The sequence below is a fragment of the Mixophyes fleayi genome, chromosome 10 (genome assembly GCF_038048845.1).
Source record: "Mixophyes fleayi isolate aMixFle1 chromosome 10, aMixFle1.hap1, whole genome shotgun sequence".
NCBI lineage: Eukaryota > Metazoa > Chordata > Amphibia > Anura > Limnodynastidae > Mixophyes > Mixophyes fleayi.
Window position 1 is genome coordinate 42,485,834 of NC_134411.1, and position 24,710 is coordinate 42,510,543.

The 24,710-nt window shown below is 38.2% G+C and overlaps 1 protein-coding gene across 1 annotated transcript in view; it reads right to left on the bottom strand.

Moving 5' to 3' along the window:
• The window catches only part of LRP5 (LDL receptor related protein 5), a 135,297-nt gene that overhangs the window by 12,836 nt on the left and 97,751 nt on the right, over positions 1 to 24,710 (bottom strand). The window contains exons 12-16 of the mRNA XM_075188600.1: positions 22,287 to 22,610; positions 20,610 to 20,812; positions 13,768 to 13,979; positions 10,545 to 10,735; positions 625 to 834 (exon numbers count right to left, since the gene is read on the bottom strand). Coding sequence (XP_075044701.1) covers positions 625 to 834; positions 10,545 to 10,735; positions 13,768 to 13,979; positions 20,610 to 20,812; positions 22,287 to 22,610 — 1,140 coding nt within the window. The remainder of the gene's footprint in view (positions 1 to 624; positions 835 to 10,544; positions 10,736 to 13,767; positions 13,980 to 20,609; positions 20,813 to 22,286; positions 22,611 to 24,710) is intronic.

Here is a 24,710-nt window from a genome sequence, read left to right on the forward strand (position 1 = left end):
CACCCCTATGTATAAACATACTAGTTTTCTTGGTTACACTACAAAGTGCTGGTTTAACTGACAAGAAAAATAAAAATGTGAACATTACATTTCTAAAGCAGTAACATTCTGCCACAGGATGGGGTAGGGTTTAATATACTTGGCTGAGAAATGTCCTAAATTTCCCCCAACAGTCCGAAGTCTTAGGCATTGTGATAGAGTTGGCGGTGTTCTTGTGCACTGTCCTGCTTGTGTGCGGTTTTTTTTTTCCCATTTGTGACTGGTCCTCCAACCACAGACCTCGTGTGATGATGTAAGTGTCACCTCGCTACGCTGTCTGTAAGAATAGTGTGCTGCCCCCTGGTGCACTGAGTAGGAGGTGAGCACACAGGGGGTGTAATTTTGATTGTGGGTTCTTACACTAAGCACATATGATATGCTCTTAATTGTAACCTGCTGACTATATATGCCATAATCAGGTATTTATAATTTTTAATCATCTTTTTCGCATCATCATCTGCAACAGGACCACTAGAAAAGGTTAAGTTGAAACATAAAAAAATATATATTTTTTTGACTGTGTAGCATAATATAAACTGGGACTACTATATCCCCCCCCCCTCAATGTAAGCTGATGGTACTTACATAACTCATTCAAGTCCAGAGCCTCCACGGCATGAATTCCTGTGAGGTGGGATATGCGGCCTTGAATTCTCGTCCTTTGGAACCCATTCGTCTTTTCTACCCTTTCGATCATCTGCTGCTGACGATCAATCCAGTACAGGTGATCTCCGAGGACTGAGAGTCCCATGGGCTGGAGGATATTTGAATCTTCCAAAGTTATTCTATTTGCTCCTGAAAATAAAACGTTCAAAATAAACATACAACATATCTAAAGGGCATAGCCAAAATGTATTTCCAGCTCTTCTTGAACGAAGGCTTTCGCATAGTGCACTGGGAGTTTCCCAACATTAAGAGATCCACAGGTTATCTCTGTTTATGCAAGGATACGAGAAAATCTGATAAATCATACGTTTTATGTGGAAAAAGCACTTATTTCCCCCATGTGGTGGGGCTTCCCTTTGACAGACGTGCTGTAACAAGTAAGGCAGTGTTACAGGTCAGTGTTAAAGAGCATATTAAAATATTTGCATTGGTAGTACGTACAACATGTTTCAGCAAGAACGCAAAACTTTAATAATGACAGCATTTGACAGTTTCATTCAGCCCTCCTTGATACAATGACATCTGTTGTTTAAAAACGGCATCAACAATGATAAATCCCGAGTGGTCTTTCTCTTGCTTGATGCAGAGATGGCCTTTGACAGGATTTCCTGGCAATTTATGATCCAGGCGTCAAGAAAATGTGACCTGACGGACAGCTCCCTTACAGGCAAACAAGCTCTATACACTTCTCCAGTTCTAAAACAGGCACATGGCTTTCAACAGGGCTGCTAACAATCCCTGGCTGTTATGATTCGAGTATCGCAAGATGTTCAGGGAGTGGAGGTGGGTGACTAGTTATAAAATATCTCCCTCCGCAGACGACATATACCTCACTCTTAATACAACCTCAAATAACTCTGTAATCTAAATAAACTTATTGAGGATTACGGCAGAGTATCAGGATATAAAATACATTTCTCAAAATTGCAAGACTTAATTCTTGAAATCCCCCCCCCCCCCCACCCCACCTAGGGAAAAGTACATTTTGTCTCTTTTTAATGGTCTACCTAAAAGTCATTAAAAAAAATAAAATAGCCTTTACAATTTGTATACTCCTAAAACGTTTACCGGTATATTAACTTTCAATCCCTCCCAATAGCAGTCCTATACTCCTTGTTTGTCGAGGTACAAAAGACCTTTTTGAAATTTTGGATGGAATGGGAATCTGAGGATATAGAAATGATCCTCAAAAAACAAATTGAATCAGAAGGTAGAGATTTACCTCCTATTGGGATTCACATCTAGCATAGATTGTAGCATCCTTTGCTCCTTACCTCTAACCTTAACTTTCTCTTTCCTGAGGCCTTTTCAAATCTCGCAGACATAAACCGAATGTCTACCCTCACGTTTTCATTAAAATATGGATTTATGTATACTTAAATTTAAACATTCAACGGTTATCTCACCTATTACTCCTACATAGGACAATTTGTGTCTCCTTCAGGAATGCTTACCTGGGTTCTTTGAGTCCTGGAGGTATAGTTACTAAACTGCGGGTTTGAAAAAAAAAAATGGAGATGCTGCCTATAGCAAACAATCAGATTCTACCTGTCATTTTGTAAAATGTACTAAATAAATAAAAGCTAGAATCTGATTGGTTGCTGTAGGCAATATCTCCACTTTTTCAAACCCAAGTTTAGTAAATATACCCCTTGGACTCACTTAACAAATAGATGTATAAGTTCACCTTACTGATCGAGGACATTTCACAACAACCAGGAATATTTTTGCTGGAAAATATATGTCAAGTATGAAATTCTTTGAATAACTTTACATTAGGCATTTTGGCCTTTTCTTTCTCCCTCAAGATACATTTCATGCACGGTTTCTCTTTGAGACAATATGCCTGCAAACTCCCATGAGGAGAGACCGGATCTGCTCAATTTCTAACAATTGTTGTTGGAATCAACATCGGAATCCCACTGAAGACATTAGTGCAAATGGGAGTCAGATTTTAGACCCTGTCTGAGGACAACACATCCAGCACCTGAAATCAACTTTGATTAAGGAGACATCTTACACACCTGTTCTGTAGTGTCTGTACATTATACAGATTAACACCCCCCCCTACACACACACGAAAAACATTATTGTGGTCTGCCAAAGTCGCAGCCTGATGTAGAGGTGGAGCTTGATAAGTTTTCCAGCCACCAGAACCCTGTCCAAGATTATGACAGAGGTGTTCCCTTCCTCCCACACCATACATACGTCTGATATTGAGGAGCTCAAGAGCGTTCATTTTTTTCTTCTGTGGCAGGACATATAAATTATACAGGACCATACTACAGACGCTGGACACAATATATTGGCAGTAAATGTGCTTTCTCTTAGCAAATCAAAGGTCATCTCACATATCTCAGGAACTAAGGCTCTGCAAAAGACACAAGTTTTCAAAAAAAGGAATCCGGAAGAATAATGTATGTGAGCCTACCAGAGAAATCGATCCTGGGAAAAGGATTTGTGGCAAGGTTGAAAAACGTGCGCGGCGGACATTTCTCCTTGCAAGAGGAACCCATAAGGTCTGTGTCACACCTTCTCATTGTATAATATATAAAATGACAGTAAATTCCTATATACCAGACTACTCTCCAGAAATACAAAAAGCACAGGAGCTTCCAGTTTTGTTAGTCATGAGCAGGGTTGTCGTTACCATTAGGTGAAACTAGGCGGCTACTGATTCAACAAAAGGTTAGGGGACACCTAAAACATCTGGTATTTTTGATGACACAAGGAGCGCTGGCTACCAGGATAAAAGAGAAGCAGCCAGCAGATTCGTACCTGTGAAGCAGTCAGCTGCTGCTCCTCCATATTGGTATTACCCTGGGAGTAGGATATTTTAGTCCAGCACCACACTCCTAGTCTGAAAAACAGAGAATACTGTCCCTACCTCCTGCCTGCTAAGGTATATGGGGTGGATGACTATTTTGTTTTTTTGTCAGCTTTGATGGAGCTCCAAGATGGCTTTAAACCCATCCAAGACATATGTGGCACTTCCCAAGATCCTAGTTGATCCTGAGTGGACCACATTGCTTTTAAGTGCAGTGTTGCCATGGAACCACAAATCCAACTATATTTGGCAGAGAAACTGGTAGTACTAATGTTCCTACTATATTTCTGATTATAATTCACATTGCATTTCCCGTGAGTGCAAAGGAAGGGTGGAGCGCCATGCTGATTACTGGGGTTATTTTATATTATTTTCTTTGCACTGAATATTACAGATAAATGTAAATATTGTTAGCTTTGCATTGCATGTAAATCCATGTTTGGGTAAACAAATTGCATCCCGATTTTAAAAATAGCTCAGACCTCAATGGGGCTGGCTTACCCTTTGCGGCAGTGTCCAAATCTGTGTAAAAAGCACTGACTTATATTGAAAATTGTTCTTCTGGTTCCATCTGACCTGATCAATGGTACCTTCAATCAGTGTAACTGCAAATAAATATCACTTGCTTCAAAAGACCTGCTTGAAACAGTCTTCCATGCTAAAATTCCTGTGACCTACAGATTAGAACCAAAATCTAATTCGTTCCGGCTGTTTCAGAGGTTAGTACCCAGCATCCAGTACCACCGCTCTACCCGCTACCCAGCAGCTCTGGCCAGTGCGATAAGCCAGGGGGGATCCATTCATAGCAACCCTGATCCATAGGAAGAGGTCAGGAGTACCAGCCCAGGTACACCAGTACCAGGTTACACTCACAGCATCAGTTACCCAGAAGGAACCCGGTTCTGGATGCAGCATTTGTAAGGCTCTCCTACTGCGGTGAGGGCGCATTTGGGATAATGAAAGGGAACAGTGGCAAAGTAAGCCCAGTCAGTTCCCAGCAACAACAGACAGGGTGGTATAGACTGTCCATCCTGTCACACGCTGTGTATCTTAAATCACAAATGAAATTTCAGCTGATAAAATATCAATTTATTTTCTACAAAAACATGGTTGGGTCACAAATGCAGAAAAGAAATTACTTTGAGCATTTTGGTTCAGGCGCTGTGTTCTGATTTTACTTTTACCAGAATATCATCCAGATAAGGCCAAACATTCCACTGCTTCCAGAGAACAGCCATAAGTACCTCTAGTACCTATTTAAAGGTTATGGGAAATGTTGAAAGGCCAAATGGCAGAAAGGTAAACTGGAAATGTTGCCCCAGGATGAAGAATTTGAGAAAAAGATGGTGTTGCAGTGCACTGGAACTTGCACATAAGCATCTTGTACATTTATTGAAGTGAGGAAGTCTCCTTTTTCTATTACAGAGAAAACAGAGTTTACACACTGCATGTGCAATGGTCTTGCATGCACAAATTGAACCTTCTTAGATTAAGAACTGTTTGAAAGTATTTTGAAGGTTTTTACACCAAAAAGATTTTGAGTAGAAGTTGAAGCCTCGCTGAGCAGACTCTACAACTGTACAAGGGAAGTTACCTCTTTGTCCATGAGCATCTGTAAACTGCTGCTTAATGACGTTTTCACAGTGGGTGAATTTACCCTCGATGCCCTATCTTATACCCTTTAAGATGTCCTGAGCCAAGCAATCTTGCTTAATGAGCACCCAAGTTCTCCACATACCGCACAACCCTGCCACCCACCAAACCTGTTCAGGGTGGTGCAAACCAGGAGTGATTTGGTGGTCTTCCTTCCTTCCCTCTAAAGGAACAAACGGGGAGGCCTGAAAGTTCTTGCATACAGTTTAGCATACTGCTTACAGAATAGGTTTTGTCAAGGCAGGTTACTGCAGCATCAACTTTAGGTATCAAGTCCCTTTTGTGGCTTCAGTCTCTTGAAAGGCATTCATAATCTCCAATCTTTTTAAGTTGGATTGCCCCTTTTCCAATTGTTCAGTTATTTAACAAGCAGTTCTCTAATCACTCGATGTACTATGAAGTTTGTGCTGCTTATCTCCAAAAAAAGCAAGCATATAAAATGGGACTGGCATATACTGTGTTTTTATAGTCTTAATACATTGAACCAGTACATCCACTAATTTGGTGTTAAACTCCCGAGTTCCTCTTTAATCTCCATTTACTCACTTTCAGATGAGTCTTCTCCAAAACAATCTATAGACCCAAAGAAAAAAAAAAAAGTTCTTCTATACACAAATCTCAGACCTGGGGGTAAATGTATCAAGCTGAGAGTTTTCCGGCGGGTTTGAAGAGTGGAGATGTTGCCTATAGCAACCAATCAGATTCTAGCTGTCATTTTGTAGAATGTACTAATTAAATAATAGCTAGAATCGGATTGGTTTTTCAAACCCGCCGGAAAACTCTCAGCTTGATACATTTACCCCTGGTCTTTTTAACCCCTTGACACAAAATATTTAATCATCCCGCTGAATTAACGGTTTATATTGTTCTGGGGCTTGTAACAAATTTCTCAATGAGGAATACATGTTACACATAAGCCTCATTACAATCTTAAGGTTTGACCTAATCACATGCTCAATCCATGAAAACACACCCTTAAATGTGGGCTTAGTTAGAACGGATGTCTTAGCTTTCTTGGGGGAAGGATCCAGCACAATGCAGCAGGCTGTGTCCAACACTCAGCGATTCAAGCTCTCCAATAGAATCCGGCTCTGTTCTCAATGCCTGTAGTGATCTGTATGTGACATCGGCTGCTCAGGGCACGCTACCAGCTGTCACTGGCTGCAGAAGCGCACAATATCTGAAATTGCTTTGTCCTAGCTAAAGAACGAGAATCGATTTTGCCTTCACTTACTAATTAGATGTAGCAAAGAACTTCACAGGGATCCACCCCCCGTCCCCAGGGGAGCAATACCGGGATCCTCCAGATCTACACAGAACTACTGGTAGACTATTCTAAATATTTTCTTGAAGGAGTTTGAATATCATGCATCCTAAGGTAAGTCTTCTGAGTGAGGTGAAAACAGTCATCCTAAAGGTGGCTACCTGTATTTTTCTAGACCTGTTGCTGTTCTACACATGCAAGTTATTACTGTTGAGGTAGAGGGACACTAACCTGTCCTCCCTGGCTTTCTCTATCATGCCATTAATAAGCTACTTTACTTACCTGGGGCTGTCTGCACAGGTCTGAATGGTAGCAATGCTTACTCTATTTTCTATTAATTCAAAGAGTACAACATGTATTTTATTATTTCCCTGTTACTTCCATCTACCACCCGATCTGATTTGTTGATTTACAAGGTGGAAGTGTGTTGTGTCTAATTTATGAAAAATAATATATTGTTACTTTACAAATGTAAAACAAAGGAGTAATTGAATTAGGGGCATTGAGGAGGCGAGCATTTCCTCTTACAAAGAATGTGTTCTATATTTCACTATTTCTATATTTCACTATATGTAACCTAGTGCCAGTCCTACTTGCAACCATATTCTATTGAATAGGCAAAGCTAACGGCTGTAGAAATCTCCTCATGTTGTTCAGTGGAAAAAATTTAGTAAAGAAAAAAAAAAAAAGTGATAATAAATTTTTGTGTTCCCATAAATTTTCTAATTTACTAAGTTATTATGTTATCAGACACCAAAATATAAGAACACCACTTACAATTTTGTGTCTGATGCCCTATCCTACCACATAGATTGATGCCCTTCCCCATAGGTTGCACTGGTAACTTGAAATCACAGAGTGCATTTACATTGCAAGAGCAGCTGCTGATCCAGACTTATGCTTCCTCTTCACCAATCAACGATTTGCTATGCCAGCGTAAGAGAAGCTCCTAGGCGGTTCGATGGCAAAGGAGCAGTCCTGTATCTGATTGGTGGAGAAGGAACACAGAGCAGCTTCAGCAGCAGCTGTTATTTGCTCTGTGTAAACACTTACTACAGACTCCAGCCACCACAGCAATCTAGGGAGAGGACTATAAATAGAAAACAGAGCTATTCAAAGAAGAGGACTATAATGAGAATTTAACTCCTTAATCCAGTGGTTCCCAAACTGTGCGCCTAGGCTCCCTGGGATGCCTTGGCGATCTCACAGGGGTGCCTCGGCCAGGGCCAGTGGTAAGCATGGCGGGGGACTACTTGGTAATTATTTTGGCTTAGGGGTGCCTTGAAAAAATTATGGAGACCCCAAGGGTGCCTTGAACTGAAAATGTTTGGGATCCACTGCCTTAATCAAAGAGCTCTAACTTACAGGCAAATGAACATGAACACTGTACTTTTAGGTTTGTGGCTAATGTTCCTTTGTATCTAGAACTTAAATAATTAACGATACTACTATAAAATTAACCAGAAAATTAAGCTTTTTGAATACTTGCTGTCATCACTTTTTATGTTAATATCTTGTGCAAAATTGTTTTAAAATATATTTGCATAGCAGTGATAGTTATATCTCTTATGGAATTCAGAATTACAAAATATGCTAAGAAATATTACGAGACAGAATTTGTGACTTCAAAAAAACTATACAAAAGAGAATGACTGTAGGAGATCCCGAAACTCATGTCAACTCTTAAGACAAATATAGGTGCATACCAAATATACTATGTCATATTTACAAAGCTGTTTCCTATATGTCAAGATGTTTTCCACTGCCGCAAGGGGTCTTAATGAAGACTGCTTAATTACTGTAGCCTGTGGGGCTGTCATCGCCTGGTTGTGATTAATAAAATCCTTTTCATAGATGTGCTGGTTCGCATTGCAAACTGACAAATAAATTGGGTGTTTTGCTACATGAAACACAAAAGGCAGAATTTCTTAACTTATTTAAAAAAAAAAAAAAAAAAGAAAAATGAACAAGCATAGAAGTTCCACCCCAGTGAACATGTTTTGCATTCAATCAAAGCTTTTGCTTCTTTTGTCAAATCCAGTTAACTACTGACACGAAAATGCAATAAATTTAAATAATTTATACAATCTATATGCTTTAGCCACAAGTTTATTAAGCTAGTCCTTTACAACGGATTCATGTAGTCTCTTATGTACCGTAACTGGCATAGTAATATTTGAATTAAAGTAAAAAAGACTTAAGATGTTCATTTGTTTGCAAATCTGTAAGCTGGATTTTTCATTTTCAAGTTAGAAAGAAGGAATTTAAAGAGTATTAAACCTTGGGTATACTTCAACATTATCTTCTTTTACTGTTATATGGTTCTTTAATAGATCGTCGAAGACATAGCAATATAGATTTTGTAAGAGGCGACGTCATACATGCAATCATCAACTTTTACCATTATTATGTCCACTAGGGGCAGTGTTCCATTAAAATCTGCCCATTTTACATGTTCTCCGCTATCATTCCCATTCCTAGAAAAATGTGGACTTGTAATATATATGCGTTAGGTGGAATATTGTGCACCCTGACATAGCAAATATTAGCCAAGAGGTAAAATATGCCTATGCATTTTGGAGGAACTTTTTTTGCCTAATTTTTTTTTTCTGGTTTTAGTCCTTTTTAAACAAACATAGGGCACCTATAACATCCTTGTATTTGGTGCTTCGAAGGCACATTCCAGACTTAATCTCCTCTTGGCAACTGTGTCTCTTTCGTTTTTTGGCTCTGCACCTTCTCTGAAGTCTGCTGCTAAATTCTTTCAATTGTGTTCATTATTCAGTAAATAGGATGGATTACAAAACAAGTGTGAATGGATCAAACAGAAAACATCATTGTCTGATTAAGTGATGCGTGTCCTCTCATCTCTTGCCGATCACACAGCTTTCATGTTATTCTACAGTGATTTATCACTTGCAGATTCAGAAACTTGTACTCTGATCTTACGGGTTAAAGTCAGAACCCGCAGAAGTCTAGATTGGTTAAGTAAGGAAGCAAAATATAGTTTTATAAATGTATTAAATAATTTCAAAAGTATAGTTTACAACACATTCAAATCTTTTTTTGCACAAACTGTAAATACATACACAGCTTTTTTCAACAATATAAAAGAGAAATAATTTTGTTTGCGCTCATCAGTTATAGTCATTGATTAAAGTTACTTGACATCCCATAACCATGATAATACCCCACTCCCAGACTGAGCTCATATTTCAAGACCTAGGGCTAGATTTACTAAGCTGCGGGTTTGAAAAAGTGGGGATGTTGCCTATAGCAACCAATCAGATTCTAGCTATCATTTTGTAGAAGGCACTAAATAAATGAAAGCTAGAATCTGATTGGTTGCTATAGGCAACATCCCCACTTTTTCAAACCCGCAGCTTAGTAAATCTAGCCCCTAGTCTTAACATATTCATTTAATCTTCTGAATCTAGTAGAACTAGAATAACATTTTAATGCCAAATTTAAGATATGCTACCTTTTGTGGCATTAAAAAACAAATTCAGTCATGGGCAGTTTAACCATACAACTGGTAAAACATATCATCTCTCTTTACCATTGAATGTAGCATAAAGTGAATTATGGTGGAAGAACTGGTGATTTTAGCAGTAAATACTCCAAAAGGAGACAGTGTTTTGACCAACTTTAAAGGCGAAAGTACATCTTGTAAGACATAATAACAGAGAATATTCTTCCATTATTTCAAGGCTTTATTGATCTCACAAGATGCCGTTACTCTTTGTGTAAACCTTGGGAATTGTTGCACTATGCCAGTGAAAGAGAAAGCATGTTTCTTGCACTGTTCCCCCGCTTGCTTCCTAGCCCCATAAATGAAAAAGTTGAGCCATTATAAAACATAGTACTGTGTTGCATTTAAAGAGAAACATTCCAATACCTCAAAAGGTAATAAGAAAATCTAAAAAACATGTCTATTAATTTGAGTGCACAAGAATATTGTTTCCTTCACAAAACTCATCAATATTCAAATATGTTCAATTCAGACAATCTGAACAAGCTAATACATAATTATATACAAAACATATTTACACAAGATGAAATTACATATTGAAAAAAAAAAAATTGGGCTCTTACCAGATAGGTCACTGCTTTCTATACGTTTTAAGTCTGCATCCACCCAAAATAGTTTCCCCAGTTTGTTGTCAACAACTAGAGCGACAGGTCTGATAAGCCCGGTTGTGAAGAGAACTTCCCTCTCTGTTCCATCTAAAGCTGCGCGCTCAATCTTTGGAGATCTCTCTTGCATGTTTGTGAAATACATGTACCTGCAAATTCAGAAATATGGCTCAATATTTACATCACATACATATTCACTCATTTGCCCTTCCAAAAACTTTGAGTTATTAGGGAACGGATTCAACAAGGTGTCAAGAATTTCATGAATTTCACAGCTATGCAAGTTAGCTAGTGGTGGTTCTCTATTTGTGATAGCATGTTCCATCTCATCCCATACATGATGATTGGGATCCAGTGAATAAAAAGGCCAGTGAATTAAGCAGAACTCACTATCATGATCCTCAAACAATTCCAGGACTAGCCTAGACTTCGGCTTTTTCCATCAAGTTAATGCTGCAGACCACATTTGAATATTGGCACAATGGCAATAATAACAGAATGCACATAACCAGCAATGATATACAGATATAGCAAGGCAAAGAGCCATTGTTCTCCCCGTATCAAGGGGCCCAAGGTGTGCTAGAAAGACATCCTGCATCAATCGCTGCCACCACCAGACTGAATTGATAACACCAGACAGTGAATTTATGGTGTTTTTTGAAGGGGTTCATCTGATGGGACGTTTGTTCAATCATTCAATGCCCAAGTATATGTTCCACAGTTAATTCAACCACTGATTTACAATACCCTAATTTGTGACAAGTTGTATATTTTAAAAGGTCTCTTTCAGCAACACTGTATTCATGTGTTTGTTGACTGACTGTGGCCCTTCTGTTCAAACAGTTGTCCTTTAAAGTCCTGCCCTTTCTCCCTCTAAATTGTACACACATGATCCATTGCTAAATGTCTATACTTGCTTCAAAGAACACTGTCTATACATATAATGTGGTCAACGATTGAGCGCTTACACATAGGAATGGCGGGGTATCAAATTAACTAGCCACATACAGTGTGATATTGTAGCTGATCACCATCATCTTAGTAAATTTGATCAGAAGATGAAAGAAAGAAATTGGCGTGTGTGTGTGTGCGCTAATCTTTTGACTGCACTAACCGGCCACAGTCATACTGGAAGTGATCTGACCCGAAGAGCGAGATCTTGTACAATTTAGTTACCAATGTGTGTGGCTTAATTGTAGATTGAGCCTTTCGCCAGGTGCTTGTGCTGAGCAGCAGGATCAGTCCATGTGTTGACAGCCTTAATATATATGCATATACACACACCTGGGATCTCAAAGGCTTATGGATAAATCAAAATAACAAACCCATTAATCCATATTTATTTTTTTTGAAGAGTTTCTACTGTTCGTGTCGCTTACAATATGTTTCACAATTACTGGTAGATATCAGAATCAAAGTGTTTACTGTTTTTTTTAAACTTTTACTAAGTAAAAAAAGGGGCACTGACCATTTACTCTTAGATGTAGATGATATTGTTAATTAATACTTTCTACAGTTAATCATCTCAGGGTGAAGTTGTAAAGAAGTGATGTGCAAGCAAGACAGAAACACTTGCCCATAACACTCTGCTTTTTGCTACTGATAGCTCTGATAACACAGACTACGATGAGCACATGAACTTTCAGCAAAATAATCACAATTACCTCTCAACCACAGAATCTGAAATTTCCATGGTGTCATATGATGTGGATATCTCATCTCACATAACAGATATCATGTCTGGGAAAGCACTGCTAACAGGGTCGAGAAAACAGCAGATTTTGGAAAGGAAACTCCCATACAACATGCAATTTTTCAAAGGCCAAGCTAAAATATTTAAAAAAAAAAAAAAAACCAAACAAACCCAAACCCACAGCTACAATATCATAAAGTAAAATACCCTGCACAGAAGAGGAGATGAAGCATACAGAAAGACAAGTCGCTGCATTCCAAGGTGAGATATCACATAGCACTGTCCCTGGGCCAGTATCCTGCACACCTTTCAGGTGACCTGCTGTGTGATGCATAGCCCATAAAAGAACACATTCAATTTAATACGCTCTCCCATGCTAATCCCAGGATAATTTTTGGGCAATGAACCATGTAGTAAAGCAAAAAAAGGACATCAGTGGTCTTGGAGAAAACAAACCAGCTGAATATAAAATGGTAGTGTTTAGATTTATGTTGACATGTTGCTCTATTTGTGAATGTGTAAGAGGCTATTTGTACTTACAAACGGAAACATTTGTGTGGAAAACTCTGATGAATATTTGCCATTTTCCCGATTTCAGAATACATAATTTTTAAATTAAATGAAGAATGCAATTACATCTTATTCTTGTTTATGCATTTTTAATTATGTGATATGTAAATTAAAATCTACAAAGTTCCTTGTGGTTGACAAAGCAGACTATAAGAAAGACGATTATTTTTTTTCTTCTTTTTCTCAGTTTTAAAAGTTGCCTAAAATACATTTTCTCTCAAAATGACCGAGGTAACCAAAATGCTTAGGACTGCACTCACATAACTTACGTTTTACAAGCTAATCTCTAGCCTCTCACCAGCTGGGCCCCACATGGTTTTCATTTTGCCAGCTTGTTTATCTGTCTTGAGAGACTTTATTTTAAATATGTTCCACTACTAAAGTTCCGACAAGTAGAGCTAATATAACCAGATACATGACAAAGAGGGAGGGAAGACTCATACAATCATATGTGCTTTAGTGCCTGCCGGTACATAGGTGGAGAATTGGAATGCTTATCCAATTCTCTCCAATCCAACAGATTTTATTCTACTTGGAAGCAATACACAGTTGATATAGATATTATATATATAGATCTATATATCCCCCGAACCATACTGGATAACATTTAAAAAGTAAAAATAAAATCCAAGCTAGCTTTAGCTTAGATGTGCAAACATACCTTTTACATAGTGGCATGAGCACATGAACAACATACATCTGCTTGCCAATGTTAGCAATTGTCTGCTTATTTAAACAGTCCATTACAAGATGAATTTGGGGCAAACAGACAGTAGTTTTTCAGACATACCCGGAACATTCTATACAGGCACAGAAACTGTACTTTTGTTTACGTATAAAAGAACATAAAAATACATATTTCATGCTTTACTTTTAAACTTTGCTATTAAAAAGACAGATACGTTTAAGAAATCTTACCCCCGTTCTGCATTCAAAGCTATGGCCCTTGGCTTGTCATGATCTCCGCGTAAAACAATGCCAATATATTCTCCTGTAAGCCTGTTAACGTTGATGCTGTTGGTGGTCTCACAGGTCCAGTACAAGGTCTGGCTGTATATATCTATGCTCAGATCATGGGGCTGTTTTTCTTGGGTTTGGCTCTGGTTTGGACTGGACACCACAACAAGGGGCTATTGGAAGAAAGAAATTAGTTTTTAACACAAGGCGACAGTCTAAACCCATCTATTTCTTTTCATTTCAAGATTAATCTTTATTAATTTTTCATTAAAATACATTCATTGTAAAACAACAAAATATAAAGAAAAAAATGTCTAATGTGAATAAATCAAAAACTGTGAATTAGAATTTGCTGGGTGCACTTAAATTAACTCCCATCTTTGACTATAATTCAGTAAATAGGCTGGATAATAAGGAAGATGGATTTGTTCTTTAAGGTTTAATATCACCTTCTTTGTAATTTAATATCCTACCTTACATAGAGGACAGATTTTAGCAATCTAGCACTTCATCTAGGATTGACGATGCCCACATTGTTTACTATGGATAAATTTGTTTTATTCAGAATCTCCTAACAATATTCATGATGTATCTTCTGGTTAGAGCTACCTAACTTAGGGCTGTATATCTATTTCCACTTGATAATGGAAAGTGATTTGCTAGCTGCCCCCTAGAAGCTCCACTCTTAACTTGGTACTTAATCAGAGCTGTATTGCCTATTTTCATTCAGATATATAAAGTACAGCCGGCGATAACACCAACGCACGTTTTGGTGGTTAAAAATAAACTTTTCAAGGCATTGAAGGTCTCAAAATTAGAATATAGGGTAAAGTTACTTTCCACAATTGGTGCGACTGCAAAAAAAAAAACCCCACTCTTCTCTCTAATGTTTAGAAGATGAAAGCAACAGGACTAGACAAGTAAAACAGAGGGTGGAATCAGGGCCGACACCAAGGTTGAAGACATGGGAGTCTGACAAAACTGTGGTTTTGTTGACAGGGAGGGAGATTTGAGGGTAGGAGGAAGATGATGAGCTCTGCTTTGGATATGCCGAGCTTTAAGTAGCAGTGGGATATCCGAGTGGAAACAGCAAACAGTTGGTCATACGAGGATATAGAGAAGGGGAGATGTCAGGGGAGGAGAGGTAGATTTGTGTGTCATCACAGAGGAGGTGCTGGTGGCTGAATGAGTGAGAGTTTGTTCACCAAGAGAAGAAGAAAACTGAGAAAAGCAGTAAAAACACAGCAGATCGTGGAGTGGAGGGAATAATGTGCTAGATTAGCTATCGAAACGCTCATCGAGAGACTTCAATAGTTGACCAGGGAACAACTGTATCATGATGGCCTGTGGAGTGAAGGATGTTCAGAAGATGATGATAATCAACAATGTTGAAAATGATAAAGGGGTCCAGGAGGATGAGTATAGAGAAGCACTCATTGAATAACAATCTACTTACAGCAAAGTGCACTTTTGTGATTGTAGTATCAGTTGAATGTTTGGGGAGGAAGCCTGATTACAAAGTCAAGAACGGAGTGAAATGAGAAAAAGCCAGATATGAGGTTGACTAGCTTCAAGACAATGGGGAGGAAACAATTAGGGTAGTAGTTGTGGAGTGAGGCTGGGGCAAGAGAGAATGAGCATTACTAAAAACCTGAGAACACTATTTAAATTTAGTAGTGGAACATTGCAAACATACTACACTACTCGGATGTTAAGTTTAGGAAAAAAGGACAACATTGTCCTAAAAACATGAGACATGTCATGCCCTTCTACACTATACAAATTAGAATTAATGTAGATCAGTAAAGTGCATATCAAAAGCCTATCCAAGTTTTCAAGAAAAATCACATGGGGCGGAAAAATAGATTATCTTGTGTTTAAAAGGACTATTAAACATCCACATTTTATTTTCTGGCATGAACCATGAAGGTATTTCAATGTAGCTGTTGATATACTAAATGATTACCTCCCTAGTAATTACAAACTGCTAAAGCCCCTCTCACATACAAGATTTGTACCCTTATGGGATCGGTTGTAGATTATAAAGCGGAGGCCTCATTCTGTTGAGCTGCTGTGATATAATCACTGGCCCTAAATCAGTGTAAAAATCTACCAGTTCACACAGTGAATTTCTGCAGAACAAATCTGCAAACATGTCACTTTTTCTGCTGTCAAAGAAGCACTTCCCTCAAAACATGACAACCTGCTACCACATTGAGCCCAGCATAAACATGATCACTTTGTCGTGTATATTATTCAGCTCAGTAATACAGTGCCACACTTCAATACTTATTAATCTCAAATTGTGTATTTACTTGTGTTTTAGATGCATTATGTTGCCTACACACAGTGATTGCAGCTATCTTGTGGGAAGATCCAATATTCACAAGAATGCAACATATCAAATCACTGGAAACCAGTGACATCACCTACAATGCAAAATTTAATTCTGGAGCCCATGGCCAGGAGCTTACTGCTTTCACTGGATAACTCCAGAGCATGCTTATAATCCAGATGTGACCATTTACTGGGAGGAACTGAAGTTGTCCATAAGTTCCACCCCACCCCATTCAGAGCTTTTTAAAAAATGGAAACCACATACACCGTTAACAAGTATAATGTTGGAAATAGTTGCAAATTTGCCAATTTATGCCATTACTTAATTTTAGGGTTTAATGAAAAGGATTTAAAAAGGTAACTACATAAAATAAATAAAATATTAAGTTTTTGGTTTAAACAGAAAGTTGAAGATGGAAGAGCACAAATATCCCTCATTGAAAAAGCCAGAGTGGTAAGAGGAGAGACATGGGACAAATCCCAGCTATGAAGGCCTATGAAGGCCTCTTGCAGATCTGATGAACGGCTGTCCATAGTAAAGTACAATTTAGTTTTTTTTTGTACCATTTCATTGACCTTAGAAAAAAATAGTTTTTTTTCAGTTTTAAAGTGGATTTAGAGGTTTATGATTGTCCTTTATATTGATGTAAAGGTGGATGATTTATCTAAATAGAAACTAAAGCTGCTTTTGTTATATAGTTAAAACAAATTTCCTCAGTTCACTAATACATTTAGAATGAATCGAGAAAACTTGTTTAGAGCAGCTCTATACACTTGAAAAATGGTGAATGTTGGCTTATACCTGATAAAGTCCATCCCCCGTTAATGTCCAATAAAAAATTATATTTTATTAGTGGAAGAAAAAAAAAAGAAAAAACAACAATACAGAAAGAAACCAAAATGTGGGCTCTGTTACCCAGAAATCAATTACCCATAAAGTAGCGAAAGAAAAATATATATACTAAGTTAATTCACACAAACATAGATAACCCAGAATTTCCTGCTACTCTGCTAAACATAAGAAGAATGTGAGGGGCAACTAGAGGACAGATAGGGGTTTGTACATATAATGTCATAACTTCAGGATCGTGCTCCAAATAGAAAAGAAAACCCTACTTCCCCAGCATTTTGGATAATAAATTCCTGAATAAGATATAAAATCTATTTAGACATTTCATTCAGTTCTGTTTTGGGTTTAGTTTTTAATCTTCATTCCATTAGAAATAATAAAATAGTGCAATGTGCAAGTCATTCTGGTTAAAGAAGCAATAAATATAGTTTAAAATTTGAAACACTGTATACTGGCCTATATGTATAGAATATGAATATATACTGTGCTTTGTTATAATCTCCTTCACTTAACTGGGCAGTATATTGTTAGATCCTGTGGATGTCACTGTTGCTATGGTTGTTTGTAGAAAGCCTTATAACTGCAAAACCTTTCCACAGGCAACAATACTATCATATAGTACAGGGTAATCAACCCCAAGGAAAATCAAGTTGGGCGAGGTGCGTTACATATGTATTATGTTCTATTAAATGCAACAACGTTTATAAGTGATGCTTACAATGTAGTGTGCTGTGGGGTTTTAGTGGTGCTGGAACAGTTAGCAGAGAGAGTTGGAGACAGGCAATATATAGAACTACATTATCTGTTAAATTGCAGACTGCCTTGGTCAACATAGGAAAAATGACACCACTGCAAAGACATAGTTTAAAAGTGAGGGCACACAGACATCATAAAACTAAAATGGATTACAATCCTTACTGACCCCTAATAGAACATCTCTAAAGTGCAGATGAATGTATAGCTCTTAAAATGATGTATTTTTTTGCAAATACTCATTTTTTTTTTATTTTTTTTTCAATCAACAGAGCAAGTCCTACAACATTTTTCAACCAAAAATTACACCTTCAATTTAGATAAATTGCCTTTTAGACCATTGTGAGAGGAATAATACAAAGGAAAGGAATTATGAAAGTAATGTCAATAACTTAAAATTAAAACATTTAGCTAAAAAATAATTTTAAAAATATTTTCTAATATTCTTTTCCCATTTTTATCAGTAACTATGATGGATTCATCCCATGTAGTCTGAACATAACTGTAAGAGGAGATTACTTGGCCTCAGTACCAGAGAGAAGTGTCACTGACATCATTCTAACTCCACACGATTGACTGACAAGTATTACTACAGGCCTACCATGAATGAGCACAAAAGGAAAAGGAAGAATCATATGGACAAAAAAATGACTTGCGGTGACCGCAGTTTGAGAAGCGAGATGGATTCTAATTCAGATGCCAAATTCATTACAGGAAAATAATTGATAAACAATTAGGGTTGCAGCCTCAGTTATAGTAAAGCACCACCTTGAATAGACATATACTTGGCATACTAACACACCCTAAAATGTCCATCTAAACTACATGATAAGCAATAGAAAGCACATTAAAAGTGGGTTGGTGAAGAGCCATAACTAAAAAGGAGCAACATTTAGGAGACTTTGAAGAGAAAATGCAAAAACAGTGTATTGGTGTTTATGATTTGCAAGGTACCTTTATTACCTACATACCCAACACAAACCACCACTATACACCATTATTAAATAACTCATTTTAATTTTTGATTTGTCAATTTAGTTGACAATAAATATGAATTTACATTCAAACATCAATAGACTACAGGAGTCGGCAAAGGAGGGTTTCTCTAGAACTGTAGAGCTGGACACCTTTGCAATTATCGTTTCATGACTGTTTGGTTACATATTGCAAGAGTGTGAATGTTCCCACAGTAATGTTTTATCGTACCAAAACATGTCACATTGTTTGATTTGGTAAACTTCCTAAAAATCACGATCAATGATGTCCAACAAATGGAAGTGTGCAACTCACAACCTCCTGTCCAACACTTCTACCGATTACACACAATCTGCAAATACACAGAGGAACAGAGTCACAATCTTTCAGCAGATGAGAGATGAAGATCACAGATCTGAAGGTAAATTGTGTAGGTGTGTACGTATGAATTATCATTGCTCATCTGAACTTTCAATCGTTGGTGAAATAATTACAGAAAATGCATCTGAAGTAAGATTGCATAAGTGTGTACCCAGATTAGGCTTTCTGGGCAATAAAATCCAGTAATTTGCTAGGTGGGAGTAAAAAGAGAATTGGGTTAAGTTTTAGAATGGACCTTGTTGACCAACCCAACTCTAGAACCTCCGTGCCCTTGATGATCATAAAGATTCCCAGGACATCCACATTTTCCCTAAACCCTATGGTATTTACTTGAACAACTCCTTCCAAAAAACACCATGCAACTTTCTGATGAAAGCTGCTGTTCTCTCTTAGAAGTTGAAGTATTCCAGGCAAGAGACCGCACTGTACCTTGTAAAAGTGTAGACCAGAGTTTCATAATATCAGTTTAATATAATTACATGAATATTAGTACCAGCTTGAATGTCTGCATAGGTGTGCGATTTTAAAAAACAAACAGACTTGTGGAAATTAATGTTAAGTCAACGCAACCAACACAGACTTTATGTGAATGATTAGTTACTTTAGTTAGAATGGCCATCATCCAGATCCAGATTAGTTATTATATAAATTAATATTTCAAGTATTTTTCAGAATTTCTAGCTCTGGTAAGTTAACTGGCAAACTGAAGGCAGATTGTTTATTTATCCTTTTACTATGCAGTTCAATAATAAAATAACAAAAAAAAGTCAGCTACAGCTAAAGCCTACTTTTATTTAAACTGCCAACCAATTACAGGGGGGAGAAAAAATAAAAATAAAAAAAATGAGCAATTCAGATTGTAGCTGACACGTACAGAATCTACAGTCTACTTTCTCCATCCCCCATCCCAAGAGATCCATCTGTTCTCTGGCTTACACCCATAAAAGCTGGCATCCTTTCAACCCAGATTCATTTCAATTGCAATACTATTCGAATGATGGCATGTTAGTTTTTAGAGCGTGTGAAATACCAAGCATGCAAAACTAATAACTTCAGGACTGGACAAATACCTCCACATGGAAATAGACTTTGATTTCTGCCTGTTGAGACTATACCTTTGAAAGAATGCATCATGTACAATATACACTATAAATGAAAGTATAGCTACAACACAAGATGTTTCATTTCTATGTTTTCATAGGAAGGCCCTCATCTATTTTACAAATACAAGTTTTAGGGCTGAATTTTTAAGAAATGTTATAAAGCAATAAGGTACAAAGACTGCCCTCACAAACAAGAAAGTGTGTATAATTATATATAAAACTCTGTGCTGTATATTACACTACTAAAGGCTGTCAGCTATGGATGCATAGGGGCAAAGACCTTGTATTTGATTACTTATTGTTAAACTACTAACAATACACTTGTAGCCACTGCATCAATGATAGTTACACAGGAACATATAAATACATATTGAAATAATATGCTAACTAGACAATATTCTAACCTGTGTCCCATCATCCTTGGCCCTTTTAATTATATTCTGCTTCCCATCCACCCAATAGATGAGTTTGTCTAGAGGGTCATAGGCAATAGCCTTGACATTTCTCAGACCATGGATTGGAAGGATGATGTCCGGACTCTGCTGCTCATCCACTAACATCCGGTTGATTGCAGTCTTCTGGCTAAACAGCAGGAAGCTGGAGGGTACTGAAGCACAAAACAATATTTATTATTTGGAAAAGGCAGATTGCTAGAAACACATTAAATAACTCCCAAGAATGCATTATTACATAATGTTACTATAGCTTTTGTTTAGAAAATAAAAAAACACTTTTAAAGCAATTCAGCTGCTGTTTTCAGATTGCATGGACAGTTGATCAGTTCTCACTACACTGTAGACCACAGTTGGCAACCCCGGCATGTGGGCCAGTTTTATCTAGGATACCGGAGCTTCTATACTGAAGCGGCAGAAGATGGCAGAAACTGAGCTGCACTCACGTAGCAGCAACTCCAGGTTCCATATATATTATAACAAACAAAAGTTCTGTAATGAGCACTTCAAAACATTGAATCCACAAATTTAATAGAAGCTGCTCCTGCTCAGACAACCCAACCAGCAAGGGGCAAGCTAGAGATAAGGAAACAAATAGAGCCAGAGCATTTAATACAGTGGTTATTTAATGTAGAAAACTGATTTAACTTGTTTTGTGATTATGCAAGTTTAAGGTTATCACTATCATCAGCTATTTATATCAAACATGCCAACTCTCTAGGAATGTTTGGGACACTGCCGAATCCCGGGAGAGCTGGCATTTCTCCCGCATCAGAGCCGACATGGAGTTGTGTATGGGTGGAGGGGGCGGGGCTTCGCGGATCGCGGCATTTTGGCTCCCCCAACGAAACGTAATGCCTGCTTGGGGTCTTTTTACCAGTGTAAAAGGACCCAAAACAGGCATTACATCACTGGGGGCAGGGCCAAAATGACAGGATTCGCAAGGCCCGCCCCCTTCCGCCCTCCCCCTACAATCCTCTTCAGTGATCTCCCGGAGGGAGCCAGCCAAAAGTAGGCAAGTATGATTTATATAGTGCCACTAATTCTACACTCACATCAGTCCCTGCCCCATTAGATCTTATAGTTTAAATTCCCCAACATAAATACACTGACTGAGAGAGACTAACGTCAATTTTAATAGCAGCCAATTAACCTACTAGCATGTTTTTGGAGTGTGGACGGAAACCGGAGCACCTGGAGGAAACCCACACAAACATGGGGAGAACATGCAAACTCCACACATATAAAGGCCATGTTTGGGAATCCAACTCATCAGGTAACCTCTCATTAATGTCACTTCAGCAAACACCTCTCTTTATTTACTAGACTCAACGACTTTCCTAGGGCAGTGCAGTATTTAATTCTATTTCTTGCTTTATACTGAACTAAAGGGCATAGTGTTTGAAAAACAGAGATCCAATCAAGTTTGTTAACCAGAAAACTGCAGGCTTTAAAAATTAAAATCTACTGAAGTGAGGATTCTAAGTCCTTCAGGTGTTTGTCACAGCAGTGCTTGCACATTACTGGTAAAAAAAAACATTAGCGGCAGAATGTTAATATGAGAGCATGACATTTGTAAGTTAATCAGAAATGCCTGTAAATAAGGTAATGGACACTACTGGTGCTTACAGCTGCAGTTCCTGTGGTTGGAGTCCAGAGTGTAATGAGAGGAGCAACTACATCTGTATCCACTTGGCACAGCGAGGCAGAGTTGACCGCAGTGTCCATTGTTCTGCATGCATTCGTTGGAGCCGTCCTGCCGGGAGGAATGAAATACCAGGATGTCCATTACAAAGTCCAAATGACCCTGGATCATTGTACGGTTCTTCCCATTCACTTTGTCTGCCCTTTCTATACTGTGCAGGTTCCAGTCTGTCCAGTAGATAAAGTCACTGTACTGGGTCAGTCCAAAGGGGTGAGGAAGATCATCTGCAATGATCTCCCTATCTTGGCCTGTTGAGAAAAGAGGTCCAAAATGTCATTTTGCAGAATAAAACAAACACTTTATCTAAAACATACATCAATGGTTAAGATATGGATTAGGATTTAAAATCTTTAAAAATTGTCCTGGATTTACTGCTACTCTGCTTTTGCTGTATGTTATACTCGTTCCTTTTATTATGGCTCTGGCACTATGCTCATTGCAAGTGAACACCTAAATCAAAGCTCAGACAACAAACCACAATAGGGAGTGGTAGTAAGACTCCCACCCATTATTCCACACAGCTATGCAACACTCTCAAGTTTAAATATATAGGATCACTGTTTAACACATATTAGGTAAAAAAGTTTCCTAAATGTGATAAGGCAGTAGTAAGACACCCATTGGGGGGTATTCAATTGTTCCTCCGGTCGCCGCCGGAACGAGCGCGTATAAACTATTACCGTTTATACGGTAATATTGCGCGTAATTACCATTCATACGGTAATTTACTCGCTCAATTTCAGCTCGCTGCTCAGGGAGCTGCGAGCTGAAATTGAGCGAGTAATTACCGTATAAACGGTAATAGTTTTAACGCGCTCGTTACGGCCGCGCCCGGAGGAACAATTGAATACCCCCCATTGTGTGTGAATGCAGACCTCATTTTAGAACAAACAGGAAAAAAGCAGGGCAATTTATTTTATGAAAACATTGTTTAGATCATAAGTTATAAAAAAAATAAAAATAGTTTTCTTTATTGAGGCATTCAGAACTGCTGCACCTTACAGATTTCATAAAACGGAGGGGAAAAAAAGCCACCTTCTATAAACCACTTGTATATCTGTAGGCACACAGTCTATAATGAGTGTGTGTATACATAAATATTATACACACACACACACACATCCCCATCCGAATGAGCACTTCCATACATACAGTGGATGTAAATTATCCATTACATAAAAGTATATGTAAAAAAATAGAAATCATAATCTCCTCCCTTTCTTGTACTGTGAGGCACCGAGAACTGCTCTAATATCTACCTGTTGTACATTTCCTAACACTGCGTTCATTGGGAGGAGAGTGTGAAGTTATTGCTTGTCAAGCACTAACGGACCCTAAAAGGACAGTAAATGCAACAAGCAGTGCAGTGTAAAGCCACCATGGTGCATGTTGAGTAGCCTATCATTACGAGTAAGTAGTATGCATTAAAAGGCAAGCTTGTCTTGTCAGATCACTTCTAGTCCTTTTGGCTATGATCAAGTACTAATTGGGAGGAGTCACCACCCTCTGAAAGAGCAGATTGTCTTGATCTGATACAAAAGGGTAGGCGATTTTTGGAGCCCAAGGTGCTTGTGCCCCCCCTGGTGGACAGGGCCTGGGTGTGCCCAGAAAATGCACTGCTGGTATAACTGGAACCCTCATCTGGCAAAGTGTAAGACACTAGCACAATGCACTGGTCCATTTCTGCATCACTTTTTTCCCTTCACTGACTGGGCAATAAACATTTCTTATGCAGTTTTATTAATTTTATTTCATCATTCATTCCCGCCGCCAATAGGCCGGGGCCTACGGGTACTTTTTTATTTATTGACAGTAGCACTTAAGCCGTTTCAGCTCTTGGGGGAGGGGGGTTGGCTGAAAAACCAGTTCTTGAGAGAAGCCTCAGTAAACAATGGGGAGAAAGGGGGCAAGACGAGGGTGAGCCACTACGAGTATCTAAGTAGTTTGTATAGGTTTTGTCAAATGGCATGTGATAAATGTAGACTAGAATGGAGAAAAGTGAGCGTTTATCATCTCGCTCTACATTTCACTTTACTGATGGATTCAAAATCTCTTAAAAAACAAAAAAAAAGGAAAGAAAAAGGATACTTTTTTTTTGCTTTGCAGATTTTTTTTTTTTAGAGAAATGCTTTTTATTAAATAACTATTAAAATGTGCGTTTGCCTAGATACTTCAAAGCACACCGTCTCCTGCTTAAAGTCTGGCTAACAATTGCACAGCAGAATGATCCATATATATCACGTATACAGCTATGAAGTCATAATATTCTCAGGCACGTGTTCAAAGCAGGAATAAGGAAACTGCTGAGAGAACAAACAGCTGGTTTCCAACCAAATAAACTCCCTTCA